We start from the raw sequence: 20,618 nt of genomic DNA on the forward strand, positions 1-20,618 counted from the left end.
GTGTGTGAATGCAAACCTAATAAATAAATAAAATAAATAAATCGAGTTACTCCACTTAACTGCCCAGTACAGAGTTTGATTTTGCAATGAAATGGGAATAAAATGTTAATTTAACTCTAATTAAAAAAAAAAACAAGTATATACGGCCGTAAGTTCGGCGAGGCCGAAGCTTATGTACCCTCCACCATGGATTGCGTAGAAACTTCTACTGAAGACTGTCATCCACAATCGAATTACTTGGGTTGCGGTAACACTTGCCGATGGCAATGTATCTTAAAACTTCCTAACACCGTAATATATACCACATAGTCCATATGTGGTATATATTAAACTAAAAAAGGCCGATTAAATACGTATATAATTAAGTTTAAAGTTTCTATAGAAATAAAATTTTGACAAAATAAAATTTTGACAACATTTTCTATAGAAATAAAATTTGGAAAAAATATTCTATAGAAATAACATTTGGATAAAATATTCTATAGAAATAAAATTCTGACAAAATTTTCTATAGAAATAAAATTTTGACAAAATGTTCTATAGAAATAAAAGTTTGACAAAATTTTCTATAGAAATAAAGTTTTGACAAAATTTTCTATAGAAATAACATTTTGACAATGTTTTCTATAAAAATAAAATTTTGGTAGATTATTTTTGGCTCGAGTGGCAACCATGGGATCGCCTATATATAACTATAGAACGAAAATCTGGGGATCGATTTATATGGGGGCTATATATAATTATGGACGGATATGGACCAATTTTGGCATGGTCATTAGAGAACAAATACCAGCACCATGTAACAAATTTCAATCGTATCGGATGACTTTTGCTCCTATAAGAAGCTTCGGAGGTCATATCTGGGGATCGGTTTATATGGGGGCTATATATAATTATGGGCCGATGTGGACCAATTTTTGCATGGTCATTAGAGAACATATACCAACACCATGTACCAAATTTCAGCGGGATCGGATGAAATTTGTTTCTCTTAGAGGCTCCGTAAGCCAAATCGGGGGATCGATTTATATGGGGGCTATATATAATTATGGACCGATGTGGACCAATTTTTGCATCGTTTTTAGAGACCATATACTAACACCATGTACCAAATTTCAGCCGGATCGGATGAAATTTGGTTCTCTTAGAGACTCCGCAAGCCAAATTTGGGGGTCCGTTTATATGAGGGCTATACGTAAAAGTGGACCGATATGGACCAATTTTTGCATGGTTGTTACAGACCATATACTAACACCATGTACCAAATTTCAGCGGGATCGGATGAAATTTGCTTCTCTTAGAGGCTCCGTAAGCCAAATCGGGGGATCGGTTTATATGGGGGCTATATATAATTATGGACCGATGTGGACCAATTTTTGCATGGTCATTAGAGACCATATACTAAAACTACGGACCAAATTTCAATCGTATCAGATGACTTTTGCTCCTCTAAGAGGCTCCGGAGGCCAAATCTGGGGATCGGCTTATATGCGGGCTATATATAATTATGGACCGATATGGACCAATTTTGGCATGGTCATTAGAGAACAAATACCAACACCATGTACCAAATTTCAGCGGGATCGGATGAAATTTGCTTCTCTTAGAGGCTCCGTTAGCCAAATCGGGGGATCGGTTTATATGGGGGCTATATATAATTGTGGACCGATGTGAACCAATTTTTGCATGGTTGTTAGCCGGATCGGATGAAATTTGGTTCTCTTAGAGACTCCGCAAGCCAAATCGGGGGATCGGTTTATATGGGGGCTATATGTAATTATGGGCCGATATGGACTAATTGTTGCATGGTCATTAGAGAACATATACCAACACCATGTACCAAATTTCAGCGGGATCGGATGAAATTTGCTTCTCTTAGAGGCTCCGTAAGCCAAATCGGGGGATCGGTTTATATGGGGGCTATATATAATTATGGACCGATGTGGACCAATTTTTGCATGGTTGTTAGAGACCATATACTAACACAACGGACCAAATTTCAATCGTATCGGATGACTTTTGCTCCTATAAGAGGCTTCGGAGGTCAAATCTGGGGATCGGTTTATATGGGGGCTATATATAATTATGGACCGATGTGGACCAATTTTTGCATGGTTGTTAGAGACCATATACTAACACCATGTACCAAATTTCAGCCGGATCGGATGAAATTTGGTTCTCTTAGAGACTCCGCAAGCCAAATCGGGGGATCGGTTTATATGGGGGCTATATATAATTATGGACCGATGTGGACCAATTTTTGCATGGTTATTAGAGACCATATACTAACACCATGTACCAAATTTCAGCCGGATCGGATGAAATTTGGTTCTCTTAGAGACTCCGCAAGCCAAATCGGGGGATCGGTTTATATGGGGGCTATATGTAATTATGGGCCGATATGGACTAATTTTTGCATGGTCATTAGAGAACAAATACCAACACCATGTACCAAATTTCAGCGGGATCGGATGAAATTTGCTTCTCTTAGAGCAATCGCAAGCCAAATTTGGGGGTCCGTTTATATGGGGGCTATACGTAAAAGTGGGCCGATATGGCCCATTTGCAATACCATCCGACCTACATCAATAACAACTACTTGTGCCAAGTTTCAAGTCGATAGCTTGTTTCGTTCGGAAGTTAGCGTGATTTCAACAGACGGACGGACATGCTCAGATCGACTCATAATTTCACCACAACCCAGAATATATAGACTTTATGGGGTCTTAGAGCAATATTTGATGTGTTACAAACGGAATGACAAAGTTAATATACCCCCATCCTATGGTGGAGGGTGTAAAAAGACAATATCGCAATTTCTCTACCTTTTGTTTTATATCCTGCTGGTTTCTTGAACCCCCAAATTTAGAAGATATGGATATTCAGTCCGATATTTATTTTGTTCTTCGAAGGATATTACATACAATGATTTCGGAGAGACATTAAAATTGCTTTGCTTGTTGTTTGAGATACTATCATTGTACATATTTTTCGGCCAAAAACAAAATAAGTACATTTCTCAAATTAATTTACAAAAATATAGGATTACATATTGTGAACCAGCAAACCTAGCGGACTAACTTCTCAAAAAAATAAATAATTAAATAAAAAAATAAATAAAATAAATAAATAAAAATAAATAAAAATAAATAAAATAAAATACAGAATAAATTTCTCGTACTTGGTATTAAGACAAATATTTTTCACATTGACCTACTAAATTAATTATATACTCTCTTCACAAACCTATGTAAGCATTCCATAACATATCTTATGGAATACTTCAAATACCCTAACCATAAAGAATTTCTTAAATTTCTTCACTTATAACCGGCATTAATTCCACAACGAACAAAAAAGAACAACAACAGATAAAAAATCATTTCATCAACAATCATTCAACACAAGCGAAGGAAAACACAAAAACTGCGAAGAATCTGCCATATATAACACAGATATGTTAATTAAATCAAATATTATTTTAGTCGCAACAATAACAACAAGAATAACATCAGTCATCACGACTATCGCAATAGATCGTTTGAAGTGTCAACAAACAAACAAGAAAGAAAAAAAAAATAAAAGAAAAATGCTCAACTCATCTTAAATGCGAATTCAACTTTGGGTTCAGTTAAATCGGTGTGATTTAAATTTCACTGAAAACAAATTTGTGCGACATCTATTTTTAGCTAAAATGCCTTACTTCTAACACCGTCTTGTCTATAAGCTAACGCTAGTGGCAGCATTTAAATTGACGCATGTATGGCTCTCTCTCTCTCTCTCTCTCTGTCTCTCTTCCGTAGAGATATCTCTTATGCTTTCTTTCTCTTCGAAGTATATCTCTTATTTGCCATGGTAAAGAAACTAAAAATGACTCTTGAAAGGAATATAATCAGAAGGTTGATCGTTTTATTTAGCAAACGAAATTGAAATAAAAACAAGTACGGAAAGTCTAAAGTCGGGCGGGGTCGACTATATTATACCCTGCACCACTTTGTAAATTCATATTTTCGATACGATATCAAATCCGTCAAATGATTTGGGTGCTATATATAAAGTTTTTTTGTCCCAAATGCATACATTTAAATCTGACTCGATCTGGACAGAATTTGATAGACTTCTGCAAAATCAATAGATTCAAAATTTAAGTCGGCTAATGCACTAGGGTGGAACACAATGTTAGTAAAAAACAAGTATATACGGCCGTAAGTTCGGCCCGGCCGAAGCTTATGTACCCTCCACCATGGATTGCGTAGAAACTTCTACTGAAGCCGATGGCAAGGTCTCTTAAAACTTCCTAACACCGTAATATATACCACATAGTCCATACGTGGTATATATTAAACTAAAAAAGGCCGACTAAAAAATAAAATAAATAAAAACAAAATAAAATTTTGACAACATTTTCTATAGAAGAAAAAATTTTTACAAAATTTTCTATAGAAATAAAATTTGGAAAAAAATTTCAATAGAAATAAAATTTTGACAAAATTTTCAATAGAAATAAAATTTTGACGAAATTTTCTTTAGAAATAAAATTTTGACAAAATTTTCAATAGAAATAAAATTTTGACAAAATTTTCTATAGAAATAAAATTTTGACAAAATTTTCTATAGAAATAAAATTTTGACAAAATTTTGTATAGAAATAAAATGTTGACAAAATTTTCTATAGAAATAAAATTTTGACAAAATTTTCTATAGAAATAAATTTTTGACAAAATTTTCTATAGAAATAAAATTTTGACAAAATTTTCTATAGAAATAACATTTTGACAATGTTTTCTATAAAAATAAAATTTTGGTAGATTATTTTTGGCTCGAGTGGCAACCATGATTATGAACCGATATGGACCAATTTTTGTGTGATTGGGGATCGGCTATATGTAACTATAGACCGATATGGACCAATTTTGGCATGGTTATTAGCGGCCTTATACTAACACCACGTTGCAAATTTCAACCGGATCGGATGAATTTTGCTCGTCCAAGAGGATCCGGAGATCAAATCTGGGGAACGGTTTATATTGGGGCTATATATAATTATGGACTGATATGGACCAATTCTTGCGTGTTTGTTAGAGACCACATTCTAACACCATGTTCCAAATTTCAACCGGATCGGATGAATTTTGCTCCTCCAAGAGGCTCCGGAGGACAAATCTGGGGATCGATTTATATGGGGGCTATATATAATTATGTACCGATATGGACCAATTCTTGCATGATTGTTAGAGACCATATACTAACACCACGTACCAAATTTCAACCGGATCGGATTAATTTTTCTCCTCTAAGAGGCTCCGGAGGTCAAATCTTGGGATCGGCTTATATGGGGGCTATATATAATTATAGGCCGATGTGGACCAATTTTTTCATGGTCATTAGAGAACATATACCAATACCATGCACCAAATTTCAGCCGGATCGGATGAAATTTGCTTCTCTTAGAGCAATCGCAAGCCAAATTTGGGGGTCCGTTTATACACACAAAAAATTTTTTTTTGATTTCAATCACGAAAATCGCGGATTCAATCATTTTTTTAATTGAAATGTCTTCAATCACGAAAATGATAGCATCAATCACCCATTTTGATTGAAAACCAACACGATTTTCAATTAAAAATTTAATTGACTTTTGTCACGGAATCAATTAATTGTGTGATTGAATCAATTAAAAACGTGATTGATTTTTAACATAAAATTCAATCACAGTTTTAATTGAATCAATTAAAATTTTAATTAATTTCGCGACAAAAATCAATCAACTATTTGATTCATTCAATTAAATAATTAATTGAAATTGGCTTCAATCAAAAAAATTATATATTGCGACCCCAAAATCGTATTTAATTTTATTTGAAATAAAAGAAAATATGTGTTTCTTATAAAACATATTTAATATTTTATTATTTTTTGAATTATGCAATAGACAAATAAATTTGATTCTTGTCATTTGTGGTTTGTTCTAACATAACTTACAAATACAATTACATAAATTATATAAATCATTATCTTCCTTATAATAATAACCATGTTAGCATGGTCCTTCTAATATGTAGATGCGCCTAGATTTCCAATAAATCAGCAGCCTGTAAGCTAAATTAGTTTTTCTGAAAGTAAACAGAATAATTCGAATTTTATTTTGTTCAATTAAAAGTTAATTTTGTTAAACATTACCTGCATAGAATATCAAGTTCAATTCTTAGTTCCAGGTTGCAGATTTATAATCTTCTTTGCAGTTGTAGTCTTTTAGCATAAAAAGGTGTATTAAGGAGCTCGGTAATTTAATTTTAGTAGCAATTCCTTTCCAAAATTTCTGCACATTGAAATCGTCTATTAAAATTTGAACCAATCATAGACAAAAATAATGGGAAAGCAATGTAATATTTGGTATTATATTGATGATACTTTGCAAATTCTAAAAATAGAAAAAAATATATAAATGGGAAATACATATTTTTATTATTTTCGGATATTTTTCATATTTTTAAATCCAAGAGAAAGAACTTTTTTACCATTACATAATTCAGCTCATTAATTTATATATCAGATATACTCTCTCTACTTGGGTTCAAACTGAAAAAGGCAGGTAAAACAAAAATACAATTTAATGCCAACGCCACTTCGCAACTTCAAGGTGAATCTTCCAACAAACCCATAACGCTCTTGGTTTTAAGAAAACTAGTAGTGAAAAAAATTATAATTTTAAAAGATCAATACGGTACCCACTTTTTTGTTGCAAACATATTCTTACATATTTGATAAAATGATGGAGTTGATTGGTCAATTTCACGAAATATAATTGGTTACTAAAAGAAATGAATAAAAAATATATTATTTTAGTCCGTTTAATGCAAACAGGCTTCAATGGAAAACGGTATTCACATTTCACAATTTCTTACCTTCAATAAACGTAGATTGTTTTCCATATTTACAATACCACAAAACACAAACACAGGTAATTTCAAATGCGTTCTCTCATATATTTTTTCAAACCTTTAGCACGTGGCCATTTGTTGTTGCACACTTTATTTATTTCAACCCTTTGCTATGATTTGTTGTTGCGTTCAAAATATTTATGTACACATTTTCAATGCAGCAGACAGAATGTCGCCAATCATGTTTTTCAATTTACGCGAAAAACAAAAACCCAACCGTTCGTTACAAGTTACTTCTACAGACTGATCTCTCCATCGTACATTGTTGAATAAATACCCATTCTCTTGTTCTCTTTTCGCTCTTTCCATTGCTCAAAATTATTCAATTTCAATCACAAAGGTGATTGGATCAATCACATGTGTAATTGGAAACGGAAAAAATTTCAATCACGTTTGTAATTGAAAATTATTTCCGAATTGATTAACAAATTGATTGTATCAATTAATATTTTAAATGGAAACGTTACAAATATCGATCATTTTTTTAATTGGGTTTTATTCGGATTTGATTAAATAATTAATTGAATCAATTAACATATTAATTGAATCCGTTTCCAAATTCAATTAAGTGTTTAATTGAAAAAATTTTGGTGATAATTTTTTGTGTGTATGGGGGCTATACGTAAAAGTGGACCGATATGGGCCATTTGCAATACCATCCGACCTACATCAATAACAACTACTTATGCCACGTTTCAAGTCGATAGCTTGTTTCGTTCGGAAGTTAGCGTGATTTCAACAGACGGACGGACGGACAAGCTCAGATCGACTCAGAATTTCACCACGACCCAGAATATATATACTTTATGGGGTCTTAGAGCAATATTTCGATGTGTTACAAACGGAATGACAAAGTTAATATACCCCCATCCTATGGTGGAGGGTATGAAAAGGAAATATTTTTGACAAATTCAAAAATATTTATTAGACACAAATAATTTTTTGACGTGTTAAAGAAAATTTTCTATATGAAGGAATGAATTGAAGTTCAAAATTACAATAATGCCTTTAGTGCCGTACACAATGGACATTTTATTAGGATGCGACACAATCACATTCAGCACTCGTCAACCTAGAATAGCCTAAAAAGAAGGTTCTTTGATTTATTTTGATGTCATAATTGCCACAAAAATCCAACATCTCCGGATCTTAATCCGTTGGACTTTTGAGTCTGGGGCATCACAAGGCGGCTCTTCACCCGGAATGGGCCAATATACCGAAAAACCAATAATATAGCCATATGTCAGTCCACAATTCGTGCCAAAGTTTTCCAATGCGAACAAATCTAATTGGTTTTAAAATTTGTTTTTATTTCCAACAATGTTTGCTTTTATGCGATAAAAATAAAAAAGCGATCTACTTTGTTGCAATACATATCAGTTTATATATGTATATGTGAGAACATGTGTTGATATGAAATTCCCTTCAGTATATGTTTACAATATTGTATTTTTCTAATCCGGTGTTTTTCTGTACCACTTTTTCTTCCACTCTGTTGATGGTTATACAAAACCAATTTTCGCCTAAAAGTATGCTCCAATTTTCTAAGTAATTAAATATTTGCCTTTAAATGCGTGACTAAATGTAAGCATAGCAGTACTGTTAATAACATTCTTATGATATTGTGCTTAAGTTAATGAAAAATCGAATTATATTTTCTGCTTAGAAAGAGACCACCACCACTAAAGCTAAAGTGGTTCAATGGATTGATGGACTACGATTCCCACAAATGGCATTTGGTTGTAAAATGTTGTAATAAAATCGACACCATTGCATGAATATAAGCGTAATTAACGAGCGTAGAAGCTAATCATTTGATAAATGTCTTTCATTTTGCCAAAAACACGCAATGCTTTTATCGAACCAAGCAAGTGTCGGAGAAAAAGGGAAACTGTTCTACGTTGTGTACGTGTCAAAAAGGTATATTGCATGACAAGTGTAAAAATTAATCAAACATTAGAAAGTTAATGAGAAATATTTATCTACCATACATTTTTAGCTAATATTAGATAGTCAAAGAAACAGTTTATGACCTCGTTGTGTTGAGTATGACAGATGTCTTGTTCTAGGATATCAAATGCCATAGGGTTGGCATGTTCCAGTGAAAGGCATATTTGTTGACTTTTCAGATTGTGTGTATGTGTGTGTTTTTTAATACAAAGTAACTTAAGCATTTTTGTTAGAATTAGACAGTTTTTGTTTTTTTATTTTTTCTCTACATTCTAAAGAACTCATTATTTTTTTCGGACAAGTGACCAAAATTGAGTGCGCCAAAGCCAAACAATCCTTTGGGGTCTACGTTTTTTTCCTGTCTCTGTTTTTCCTGGAAAGTATGTTTCCCTTTTATTTTTCTTATGTCATTTTTACCTTTCATGACTGTCCGAAAAATTGAAAAAAACAAAAGGACAAAACATTGCAATTAATTCCAAGGTCATGTGTATCAAGTGGTTGTTCTACAAATGATTGTATACGAATTTCGCGTGACACAAGTTCCTTAAATTTCTTTTATTTAGTTCGAAATGGTTTCCGCTGTTTACCCTACACCACTCTGACTTGTTACGAGCGGTTTATAACAGCTTTGGAAATTATTAGAATTTCAAGAAGAGTGTTGGAAAATATTAACCTTACAATTTTTTTCCGAATCATAAATACCCACCTCCATTAATTAAATAATAGAATTGTTTCCTTTGAAAATCCTTCGTTGGGTTACTTGAAAATAATTCTACGTAATCGGCAGAGTTAATACATGGGGGTTATACCAAAACATAGACCGATCTGTGGATCATATTCGCTACACCTATTTAAGGACCTAAAATACCTCTAAATTTTCAATGTTAGACAAGATTAGGATAAAAATTGCTGTGTCTGGAAGCCCAAGAAGTCCAATTCGGCAGATCGGTCTATATGGAGGTATTAAAAATGTGAATATATATGCCCCATATTCGGACCCTAGATACCTCTAGAGTTTGGATTTCTTTTGGGATGTTTAGACGCTCAAGACCCCAAATGGGAGGGGGTCGGTTAGTATGGGGGCTTTATCAAAATCTGGACTGATATAGCCCATCTTCACCTTCTTGCCGACAAAAAAAAATTCATAACGATAGCTTCATTTTTGAAGACTGTAGCGTGATCAAAACAGACAGACGGACATGGTTATATCGTCTTAGAATTTCTCCCTGATCAAGGAGATATTCCGATGTATTACAAACACTGTTGCCACTTGTGCCAAAAATAATCTACCTCAATTTGAAGAAATTTTTACCAAAAATCTACCAAATTTGAAAAATTTTTATTTTGGAGTTATTTTTTATACCCTCCACCATAGGATGGGGGTATATTAACTTTGTCATTCCGTTTGTAACACATCGAAATATTGTTCTCAGACCCCATAAAGTATATATATTCTGGGTCGTGCTGAAATTCTGAGTCGATCTGAGCATGTCCGTCCGTCCGTCCGTCTGTTGAAATCACGCTAACTTCCGAACGAAACAAGCTATCGACTTGAAACTTGGCACAAGTAGTTTCTATTGATGTAGGTCGGATGGTATTGCAAATGGGCCATATCGGTCCACTTTTACGTATAGGACCCTCAGATTTGGCTTGCGGAGCCTCTAAGAGAAGCATATTTCATCCGATCCGGCTGAAATTTGGTACATTGTGTTGGTATATGGTCTCTAACAATCATGCAAAAATTGGTCCACATCGGTTCATAATTATATATAGCCCCCATATAAACCGATCTCTAGATTTCGCTTGCGGAGCCTCAAATAGAAGCAAATTTCATCCGATCTGGCTGAAATTTGGTACATAATGTTGGTATATGGTCTCTAAAAACCATGCAAAAATTGGTCCATAACGGTTCATAATTATATATAGCCCCCATATAAACCGATCCCCAGATTTCGCTTGCGGAGGCTCAAAGAGAAGCAAATTTCATCCGATCCGGCTGAAATTTGGTACATGGTGTTGGTATATGATCTCTAACAACCGTGCTAGAATTGGTCCATATCGGTTCATAATTATATATAGCCCCCATATAAACCGATCCCCAGATTTGGCTTGCGGAGCCTCAAAGAGAAGCAAATTTCATCCGATCCGGCTGAAATTTGGTACATGATGTTGGTATATGGTCTCTAACAACCATGCAAAAATTGGTCCATATCTGTATATAGTTATATATAGCCACACACACAAAAATTGGTCATATCGCCAAAACTAATGTACCAAAATTTTATTACTAAAGAAAATTTTGTCACAATTTTATTTCTGTAGAAAATTTTGTCAAAATTTTATTTCTATAGAAAATTTTGTCAGAATTTTATTTCTATAGAAAATTTTGTCAAAATTTTATTTCTATAGAAAATTTTGTCAAAATTTTATTTCTATAGAAAATGTTGTCAACATTTTATTTCCATAGAAAATGTTGTCAAAATTTTATTTCTATAGAAAATATAGTCAACATTTTATTTCTATAGAAAATTTTGTCGAACTGAATTATATACGTATTTAATCGGCCTTTTTATACCCTGCACCACACTGTGGAACAGGGTATTATAAGTTAGTGCATATGTTTGCAACACCCAGAAGGATACGAGATAGGCACATGGTGTCTTTGGCAATAATGCTCAGGGTGGGTCCCTGAGTTGATATAACCATGTCCGTCTGTCCGTCCGTCTGTCTGTGAACACATTTTTGTGATCAAAGTCTAGGTCGCAATTTAAGTCCAATCGCCTTCAAATTTGGTACATGTTCCTAGTTTGGATCAGAATAGAACCCTATTGATTTTGGAAGAAATCGGTTCAGATTTAGATATAGCTCCCATATATATCTTTCGGCCGATATGCACTAACATGGACCCATCAGCCAGAGTTTTACACCGATTTGCTTGAAATTTTGTACAAACATAACACTTAGTCGTATAGTGAAGTTTGCAAAATTTGATTGAAATCGGTTCAGATTTAGATATAGCTCCGATATATATCTTTCGCCCGATATGGACTTATATGGCCCCAGAAGCCAGAGTTTTGGCCCAATTTATTTGAAATTTTGCACTAGGAGTACAATTTGTAGTGCAGTTAAGTGTGCAAAATTTAATTGAAATCGGTTCAGATGTAGATATAGCTCCTATATATGTCTTTCGCCCGATATGGACTAATATGGTTTTAATAGCCAGAGTTTTGGCCCAATTTGGTTGAAATTTTGCACAGGGAGTAGAATTAGCATTGTAGCTATGCGTGCCAAATTTGGTTGAAATCGGTTCAGATTTAGATATAGCTCCCATATATATGTTTTTCTGATTTCGACAAAAATGGTCAAAATACCAACATTTTCCTTGTAAAATCGCCACTGCTTAGTCGAAAAGTTGTGAAAATTACTCTAATTTTCCTAAACTTCTAATACAAATGTATCGAGCGATAAATCATAAATAAACTTTGCGAAGTTTCCTTAAAATTGTTTCAGATTTAAATGTTTCCCATATTTTTTTTACTAACATTGTGTTCCACCCTAGTGCATTAGCCGACTTAAATTTTGAGTCTATACATTTTGTAGAAGTCTATCAAATTCTGTCCAGATCGAGTGATATTTAAATATATGTATTTGGGACAAACCTTTATATATAGTCCCTAATACATTTGACGGATGTAATATGGTATCGAAAATTTAGATCTACAAAGTGGTGCAGGGTATAATATAGTCGGCCCCGCCCGACTTTAGACTTTATTAATACTTGTTTTTCTGTAGAAAATTGAAGTACCTCTTAGTTGGAGAAGAATATAGTGCAAAATCTACCTAATTTATTCACTCAAGTGAACATCCAAAGCATAACTACTACATAAGTACTCCGAAAACAGAGTATTTTCTCAAAATTTAACTTCTATGCAAAATTTTGTCAAACATTTACTTTTATAGAAAATTTTATTTCTTTGGAATGTTTTCTCATAATTTTACTCCTGTAGAAAATTTCCCCAAATTTTATTTTTATTGAAAATTTTCTCAAAGTGTTATTTTTATTTTTTTTTTACTTATAAAGAATATTTTGTTCAAATTTTATTTTTACACAAAAGTTTGTCAAAATTTTATTTCTGTTGAAAATTTTCTCAGAATTTTGTTTTCTATAGATAATTTTCTCAATTTTTTTCTATAGAATATTGAAGTACCTCTTAGTTGGAGAAGAATATATTGCAAAATCTATCAAAACTTCAAGAATTCTACCAATCTACAAAACTGTAAAAAATCAACCAGTTTTGGTAGAATTCTAGCAATTGTGGCAACCGTGGTAAACTTGTTATATCCCCACATAACATAGAATCGGGCAACACTCAGTGATAAGAGAGGAGTTCACCACTGTGGTATCACAATGGATTGAATAGTCTAAGTGAGCCTGAAATATCGGGCTGCCACTACACCTAACTTGACCTGATCTATACCTCCACCACGATTCTATGGTTGTGGATTTTTTTAATATTTTCATTCAAGTGAACTTCCAAGGCATAACTTCTAAAGAAGTGCTCCGAATACTAAAGAAGTTGTAATGAAACGGAGTACTTCCGTTTAATGACCGTCCAAGTGAAATTAATTGAAAACTATAAAAATGTTCATTATTTTTGGATCTCGAGTTGCAGATGACGATGTTTTGACTTTTTCAAAATGTCAAGTAATCGAAACAAGTTGTCTACGGTTACCCAATTTTCAATATGCTCCAATTTTATCACAAAATATTAATATCATCACATTATAATGTTTCATTAAATCAACCCAAATAATAATGTATCATCATGATTTCCTTAAAAGTAAATTACGAATTTGCCTTAGACTTCGCGTGCTCTCTATGCCGTCTACAAATATCATGTTCTTTGACCTATTGTTCAGCTATCATTCGCATTTACCTTTTACTTCTAATCACTTACAAAGGCATTTATAGGCTAGAATTTTTCATATAATTTCCTATTGTTATAGGTGGTTGCTATGGTGGGGTCCAACAATGAACTTAAGCATTCAACAGATTAAGTGAAATAAATGTCATGGCAATTGATACACAAAAAATCAGCCCATAAGAAATTTTTATTCGTGGGTATATAAGAGAAAGAAAAAAAGACACACCGAAATCAACACAGTTTTTATTTAATAAAAAAATATTCGAGTAGTATTACTTTAGTAAATAAAATGTCAAGAGTCGAGATTTGTCTGGAGAATTTTTTTTTTTGGGTAAAATTCAACTTGACCACCTGTATTATAAAGGGGTTTTCTACAAGAGGCATCATTTTGAATTACATGGTATTTCATTTGAAAATCGATTTTTTTAAATTTGGTATAGTCAATATTCCGAGTTATTGGTTCCTATTGCAATCAATATGCGGAAGAAAGTCATTGTAAAAATACAACTTGCAGGTTGTGAAAAGTGAATTTATTCTAAAAATGTTGATAACTTCCCTACATGTCCATAATTTTAATCAATAAAAACTATTTCAGCAAAAACCAAATTTTTATACCCTCCACCATAGGATGGGAGTATATTAACTTTGTCATTCCGTTTGTAACACATCGAAATATTGCTCTAAGACCCCATAAAGTATATATATTCTGGGTCGTGGTGAAATTCTGAGTCCATCTGAGCATGTCCGTCCATCCGTCCGTCTGTTGAAATCTGAGTAGATCTGAGAATGTCCGTCCGTCCGTCCGTCTGTTGAAATCACGCTAACTTCCGAACGAAACAAGCTATCGACTTGAATCTTGGCACAAGTAGTTGTTATTGATGTAGGTCAGATGGTATTGATAATGGGCCATATCGGTCCAATTTTACGTATAGCCTCTATACAAACGGACCCCCAAATTTAGCTTGCAGACCCTCTAAGAGAAGCAAATTTCATCCGATCCGGCTGGGTACATGGTGTTAGTATATGGTCTCTAATGACCATGCAAAAATTGGTCCACATCGGTCCATAATTATATATTGCCCCCATATAAACCGATCCCCTGATTTGGCTTGCGAAGTCTCTAATAGAAGAAAATTTCCGGCTGAAATTTGGTACATGGTGTTAGTATATGGTCTCTAACAACTATGCAAAAATTGGTCCACATCGGTGCATAATTATATATAGCCCCCATATAAACCGATAACCAGATTTGACCTCCGGAGCCTCTTGGAAGACCAAAATTCATCTGAGCGATATGGACCGTTTTTTTTGCATGGTCATTAGAGACCATATACTAACACCATGTACCAAATTTCAGCCGGGTCGGATCAAATTTGCTTCTCTTAGAGGCTTCGCAAGCCAAATCGGGGAATCGGTTTATATGGGGGCAATATATAATTATGAACCGATGTGGACCAATTTTTGCATGGTTGTTAGAGATCATATGCTGACACCATGTACCAAATTTCAGTCGAATCGGATGAAATTTGCTTCTCTTAGAGTCCCCGCAAGCCAAATTTGAGGGTCCGTTTATATGGGGGCTATACGTAAAAGTGGACCGATATAGCCCATTTGCAATACCATCCGATCTACATCAATAACAACTACTTGTGCCAAGTTTCAAGTCGATAGCTTGTTTCATTCGGATGTTAGCGTGATTTCAACAGACGGACGGACGGACATGCTCGGATCTACTCAGAATTTCACCACGACCCAGAATATATATACTTTATGGGGTTTTAGAGCAATATTTCGATGTGTTACAAACGGAATGACAAAGTTAATATACCCCCATCCTATGGTGGAGAGCATTTAGAAACTGCCGCAAACATGGTTTTTATTTTCTGTGTATAAAGATGGAAATCATAGCACTTTTGAAATTAGTTGGTTCTTGAGCATTAAACCACTTAAGCGAAAACACTTGTACTACTTTAAAAGCTCTATTGTTATTTAAAGAGTTCGACTTTTGATGTATAGGCAATTATAGTGAGAACTTTAACAAGTAGAGACTCTTCAATTGGATGAATTCCACTTAAAATAGCCTCGCAAAATATGTAAATGTTTTAAGTAAATGTTTTAAGTCGATTTTACAAATATGAGATAGGTTAGGTTAGGTTAGGTGGCAGCCCGATGTATCAAGCTCACTTAGACTATTCAGTCCATTGTGATACCACATTGGTGAACTTCTCTCTTATCACTGAGTGCTGCCCGATTCCACGTTAAGCTCAATGACAAGGGACCTCCTTTTTATAGCCGAGTCCGAACGGCGTTCCACATTGCAGTGAAACCACTTAGAGAAGCTTTGAAACCCTCAGAAATGTCACCAGCATTACTGAGGTGGGATAATCCACCGCTGAAAAACTTTTTGGTGTTCGGTCGAAGCAGGAATCGAACCCACGACCTTGTGAATGCAAGGCGGGCATGCTAACCATTGCACCACGGTGGCTCCCATATAAATATGAGATAAAAAATAAATAATATAAGCCAAGATAAGCCAACTGGCCAATAAAAATGTTGACAATTTTTTTTATAGAAATACAATTTTGACAAAATTTTCTATAGAAATAAAATTTTGAAAAAATTTTCTACATAAATAGAATCGTGACAAAATTTTCTATAGAAATAAAATTGTAAGAAAATTTACTATACAAAAATATAATTTTGACAACAATTTAAAATAGAAAATATAAATAAAATGTTGACAAAATTTTCTATAGAAATAAAAGATTGTCAAAATTTTCTATAAATTCAATTTGTTTAAAATTTTTTTATAAATCCCTCAAAAGAATTCCATGTAGGAAACTGGAAATTCTTGGTCGCGAAATAGAATTTGAGAAGTCGGTAAAGTATCTAGGTATTACTATAGATCAGAATTAAATGCAAAGAATAAAATGCTTCTATACAAAATGTGCATAAGATCAATTTGTACTTATGGATGTCAAATATGGTTTTTATATGCCAAAACCAATCTAAAAAAATTGCAGGTGATCCAAAATAAGAATTTAAAAATAATTTATAATTTATCTATGAGATTTCCCACAGTTGATCTTCGTAGAAACGCTAACATTAAAACGATCAAGAACTTAACAACGGATATGGCACTGACATTTGATGAAAAATGCAAAAGGTCTAACTACGCTCATCTGAGAGGTTTGATTTGGCGATATCTAATTTAATTCTATACTTTAGGTATATTATAAATTCGGTGTTGTTCTTGTTCTCAATCTTAAATTTTTTGATACTAAATGTAGGTTTTTTTACTATATTTATACCCTAAACCACATAGTGGTCAGGGTATAATAAGTTTGATCGGCCAAAAAATGTGCCTAGCAGAAATATTGATTTTAGACCCCATAAAATATATACCGATCGACTCAGAATCACCTCCTGAGTCGATCTAGCGCTTGGTGTCCGTCCGTCCGTCTGTCCGTCCATGTATTTGTTGTCAACAGGATTCCGGTCGCAATTATTAACCGATTTTGATGAAATTTGGTACAGGGATGTTTTTGGGCACAAGGACGAACGCTATTGAATTTGGAAGAAATCGGATCAAATTTAGATATAGCTCCCATATATATGTATAGCCCGATTTCGACAAATGGGGTCACGTTGCGTTTGTTTTCAAATTTGGCAAAAAGTAATCTTTTTCATCGTTCTTCAAGTCTGCAAAATTTCATTTAAATCGGTTCAGATTTAGATATAGCTTCCATATATATGTATCGCCCGATTTTCCCAAATTTGGCCACAAAAACCTTATTTATTAAGCGATCTTTCTCAAACTTGACTTACTCTAATCGTTTATGGTACTGACAATATGTGCCAAAAATAATCGAAATCGGTTCAGATTTAGATATAGTTCCCATATATATGTATCGTCCGATTTGGTCAAATTTGGCCGTAAAACCCTTATTTAACAACCGATCGCACTCAAAGTTGGCTAAATGTAATTTTCTATAGCTCTAACTGTATGTGCCAAATTTCATCGGAATCGGTTCAGATTTAGATATAGCTCCCATATATATGTATCGCCCGATTTTACCAAATTTGGCCGTAAAACCCTTATTTATCAACCGATCGTAACCAAGGTTGGCTAAATATAATCTTCTATAGCACTAACTGTATGTGCAAAATTTCATCGAAATCGGTTCAAATTTAGATATAGCTCCCATATATATGTATCGCCCGATTTTGCCAAAGTTGGCTGTAAAACCCTTATTTATCAACTGATAGTGCTCAAAGTGGGCTAAATATAATCTTTTATACCTCTAACTGTATGTGCGCAATTTCATTGAAATCGGTTCAGATTTAGATATAGCTCCCATATATATGTATCGCCCGATTTTACCAAATTTGGCCGTAAAACCCTTATTTATCAACCGATCGTAACCAAGGTTGGCTAAATATAATCTTCTATAGCACTAACTGTATGTGCAAAATTTCACCGAAATCGGTTCAAATTTAGATATAGCTCCCATATATATGTATCGCCCGATTTTGCCAAAGTTGGCTGTAAAACCCTTATTTATCAACTGATAGTGCTCAAAGTGGGCTAAATATAATCTTTTATACCTCTAACTGTATGTGCGCAATTTCATTGAAATCGGTTCAGATTTAGATATAGCTCCCATATATATGTATCGCCCGATTTTGCCAAATTTGGCGGTAAAACCCTTATTTATCAACCGATTGTAACCAAGGTTGGCTAAATGTAATCTTCTATAGCACTAACTGTATGTGCAAAATTCCATCCAAATCGGTTCAAATTTAGATATAGCTCCCATATATATGTATCGGCCGATTTTGAATAATTTGCCCCTAATAACCTTATTTTTGACCATATTTAGGGACCTCATTTATTAACAGATCGTACTCAAATTTTACACAAAGTGACCTTCTGTAATATCAATCATACCTGCAAAATATTATACAAATTGGTTCAAATTTAGATATAGGTCCCATATATATGCATCGCTCGATTTTGTCATATTTGGCCATAATACCCTTATTTATTAAGCTTTGTTATTCAAATTTCAAATTTTGATGTACTAGCTGATCGTATTTAGACTTACATGTAGCTCTTACATAAATCTATTGCCCTATTTGCAGAAATTTAGATTTATTACCCACAACTAATTGACCGATTTCCTCTTTTTTAATAATGGACTCAATATTAGTGGCATACTAACTCGTTTGGTGCAAAATAAACTATAGCTCCTAATATTAGACATTTCTGCTCAGATTGTGACAAGACACCCCTTTACGTTATTCAAAACCTATACCAATGATACCCCACGAATGCTTATATTTACTAATTCAGTAGGGGTGGTTTAGCGTATAATATAGTCGGCCCCGCCCGACTTTCTACTTTACTCACTTGTTTTCCTATAAATCAGTTTAATTTTAAAACATATGCTAGTTAGGAAATCCAATTTATTATAAATTTGTTGAAATATCTTTATGATAGAAACACAAAACAATGTTAACTATTCCAATTACCTGTACTTATGATAGATTAATAAAAAAAAAACAAAATTTTTCATAGAAATAAAAGTTAGTCAAAAATGTTCTAAAGAAATAAAATTTTGACAAAATTTTCTATGGAATTAAAATTTTGATAAAATATTTTATAAAAATAAAGTTTTCATAGGATTTTCTATAAATATCGAATTTTCACATGATTTTCTATAAAAATAAATTTTTTTGACAAGATTTTCTATAGAAGTATAATTTTGACAAAACTTTCTATGGAAATAAAAGTTTGACAAAAGTTCCTATAGAAATATCATTTTGGCAGACTTTCTATAGAAAAATTTGGACATAAATATTCTATAGAAATAAATATTTTTAGAAATAAAATGTTGACAAACTTTTCTGTAGAAAATAAAATTTTTACAAAATTTTCTATAGAAAATAAAATTTTTGAAAAATTTTCTATAGAAATAAAATTTTTAAAAAATTTTCTTATAGTAATTCTGTTTTTCATGGAAATTTAGTTAAAGTTGCTTAAAAAGGCCTATGGTTAAACAACCCTTATCCGTGGATTCGATACTGAGTATTGTGCTATCTCCTTGCCGTTCAATAACCAAAAAAATAAATATGGCAATAACAAAAAAAAAAAAAAAAAGAAAACAAATTCGCTACCAACCAAGATGATAAATGAAGATACCCAAATAATGGAATCATATGGAAATTAGATAAAGTCTATTATTATAACAATTTCAACACACAAGTAATTCTTAAAATTTGTTCTATTATAAAATTGGCCTAGACCAGAAATTGGGTAATCCTTAGGCAATTCGAAAAGCAAAGAATAACCAGAAATGAGAAACACTTTTTTTTGTTTTGTACTGGATGAAAATGATAACTTTTGTGTCTGTGGAGTGTAATGAAAAGAAACCGCTTTTTCCAAATTCAACTTTTCTAGGGGGATTTAAGGTAATTTGTTTACACCCTAGATAAGACAATTTAATTTCATATAAAAATAACTGAAAACAAATATTCGTACATGCAAAAAAGCCATTTATTTGGAAAAGAGAGAAGCATCGAGCATATATAAATTTCAAAACGTGCCATTAAATTTGTTCAGGACAAATTGGACATTGAGATTTCTTGGAGTTGAGTTTATGAGGAGTTTAAATGTTTAAATGAGTTTATATATAATGAACGACTATTGTCCATTTTATTTATTTTTTCTCTTAATTTAATTGAAACTGGTTATTACTGTGGTGAATAGCAAAGTAATGAAGCAGGTTCTAATTACAAA

At 33.1% G+C, this 20,618-nt stretch overlaps 2 protein-coding genes across 3 annotated transcripts in view; one reads left to right on the forward strand and one right to left on the reverse strand.

Moving 5' to 3' along the window:
• LOC142223683 (uncharacterized) overlaps positions 1-20,618 on the reverse strand; it is a 126,853-nt gene that overhangs the window by 52,430 nt on the left and 53,805 nt on the right. The window lies entirely within an intron of this gene.
• LOC142224493 (uncharacterized) overlaps positions 1-20,618 on the forward strand; it is a 28,427-nt gene that overhangs the window by 4,109 nt on the left and 3,700 nt on the right. Inside the window, exon 3 of the mRNA XM_075294270.1 lies at positions 16,898-17,005. Coding sequence (XP_075150385.1) covers positions 16,898-17,005 — 108 coding nt within the window. The remainder of the gene's footprint in view (positions 1-16,897; positions 17,006-20,618) is intronic.

The sequence above is a fragment of the Haematobia irritans genome, chromosome 2 (assembly GCF_050003625.1).
Source record: "Haematobia irritans isolate KBUSLIRL chromosome 2, ASM5000362v1, whole genome shotgun sequence".
NCBI classification, from domain to species: Eukaryota; Metazoa; Arthropoda; class Insecta; order Diptera; family Muscidae; genus Haematobia; species Haematobia irritans.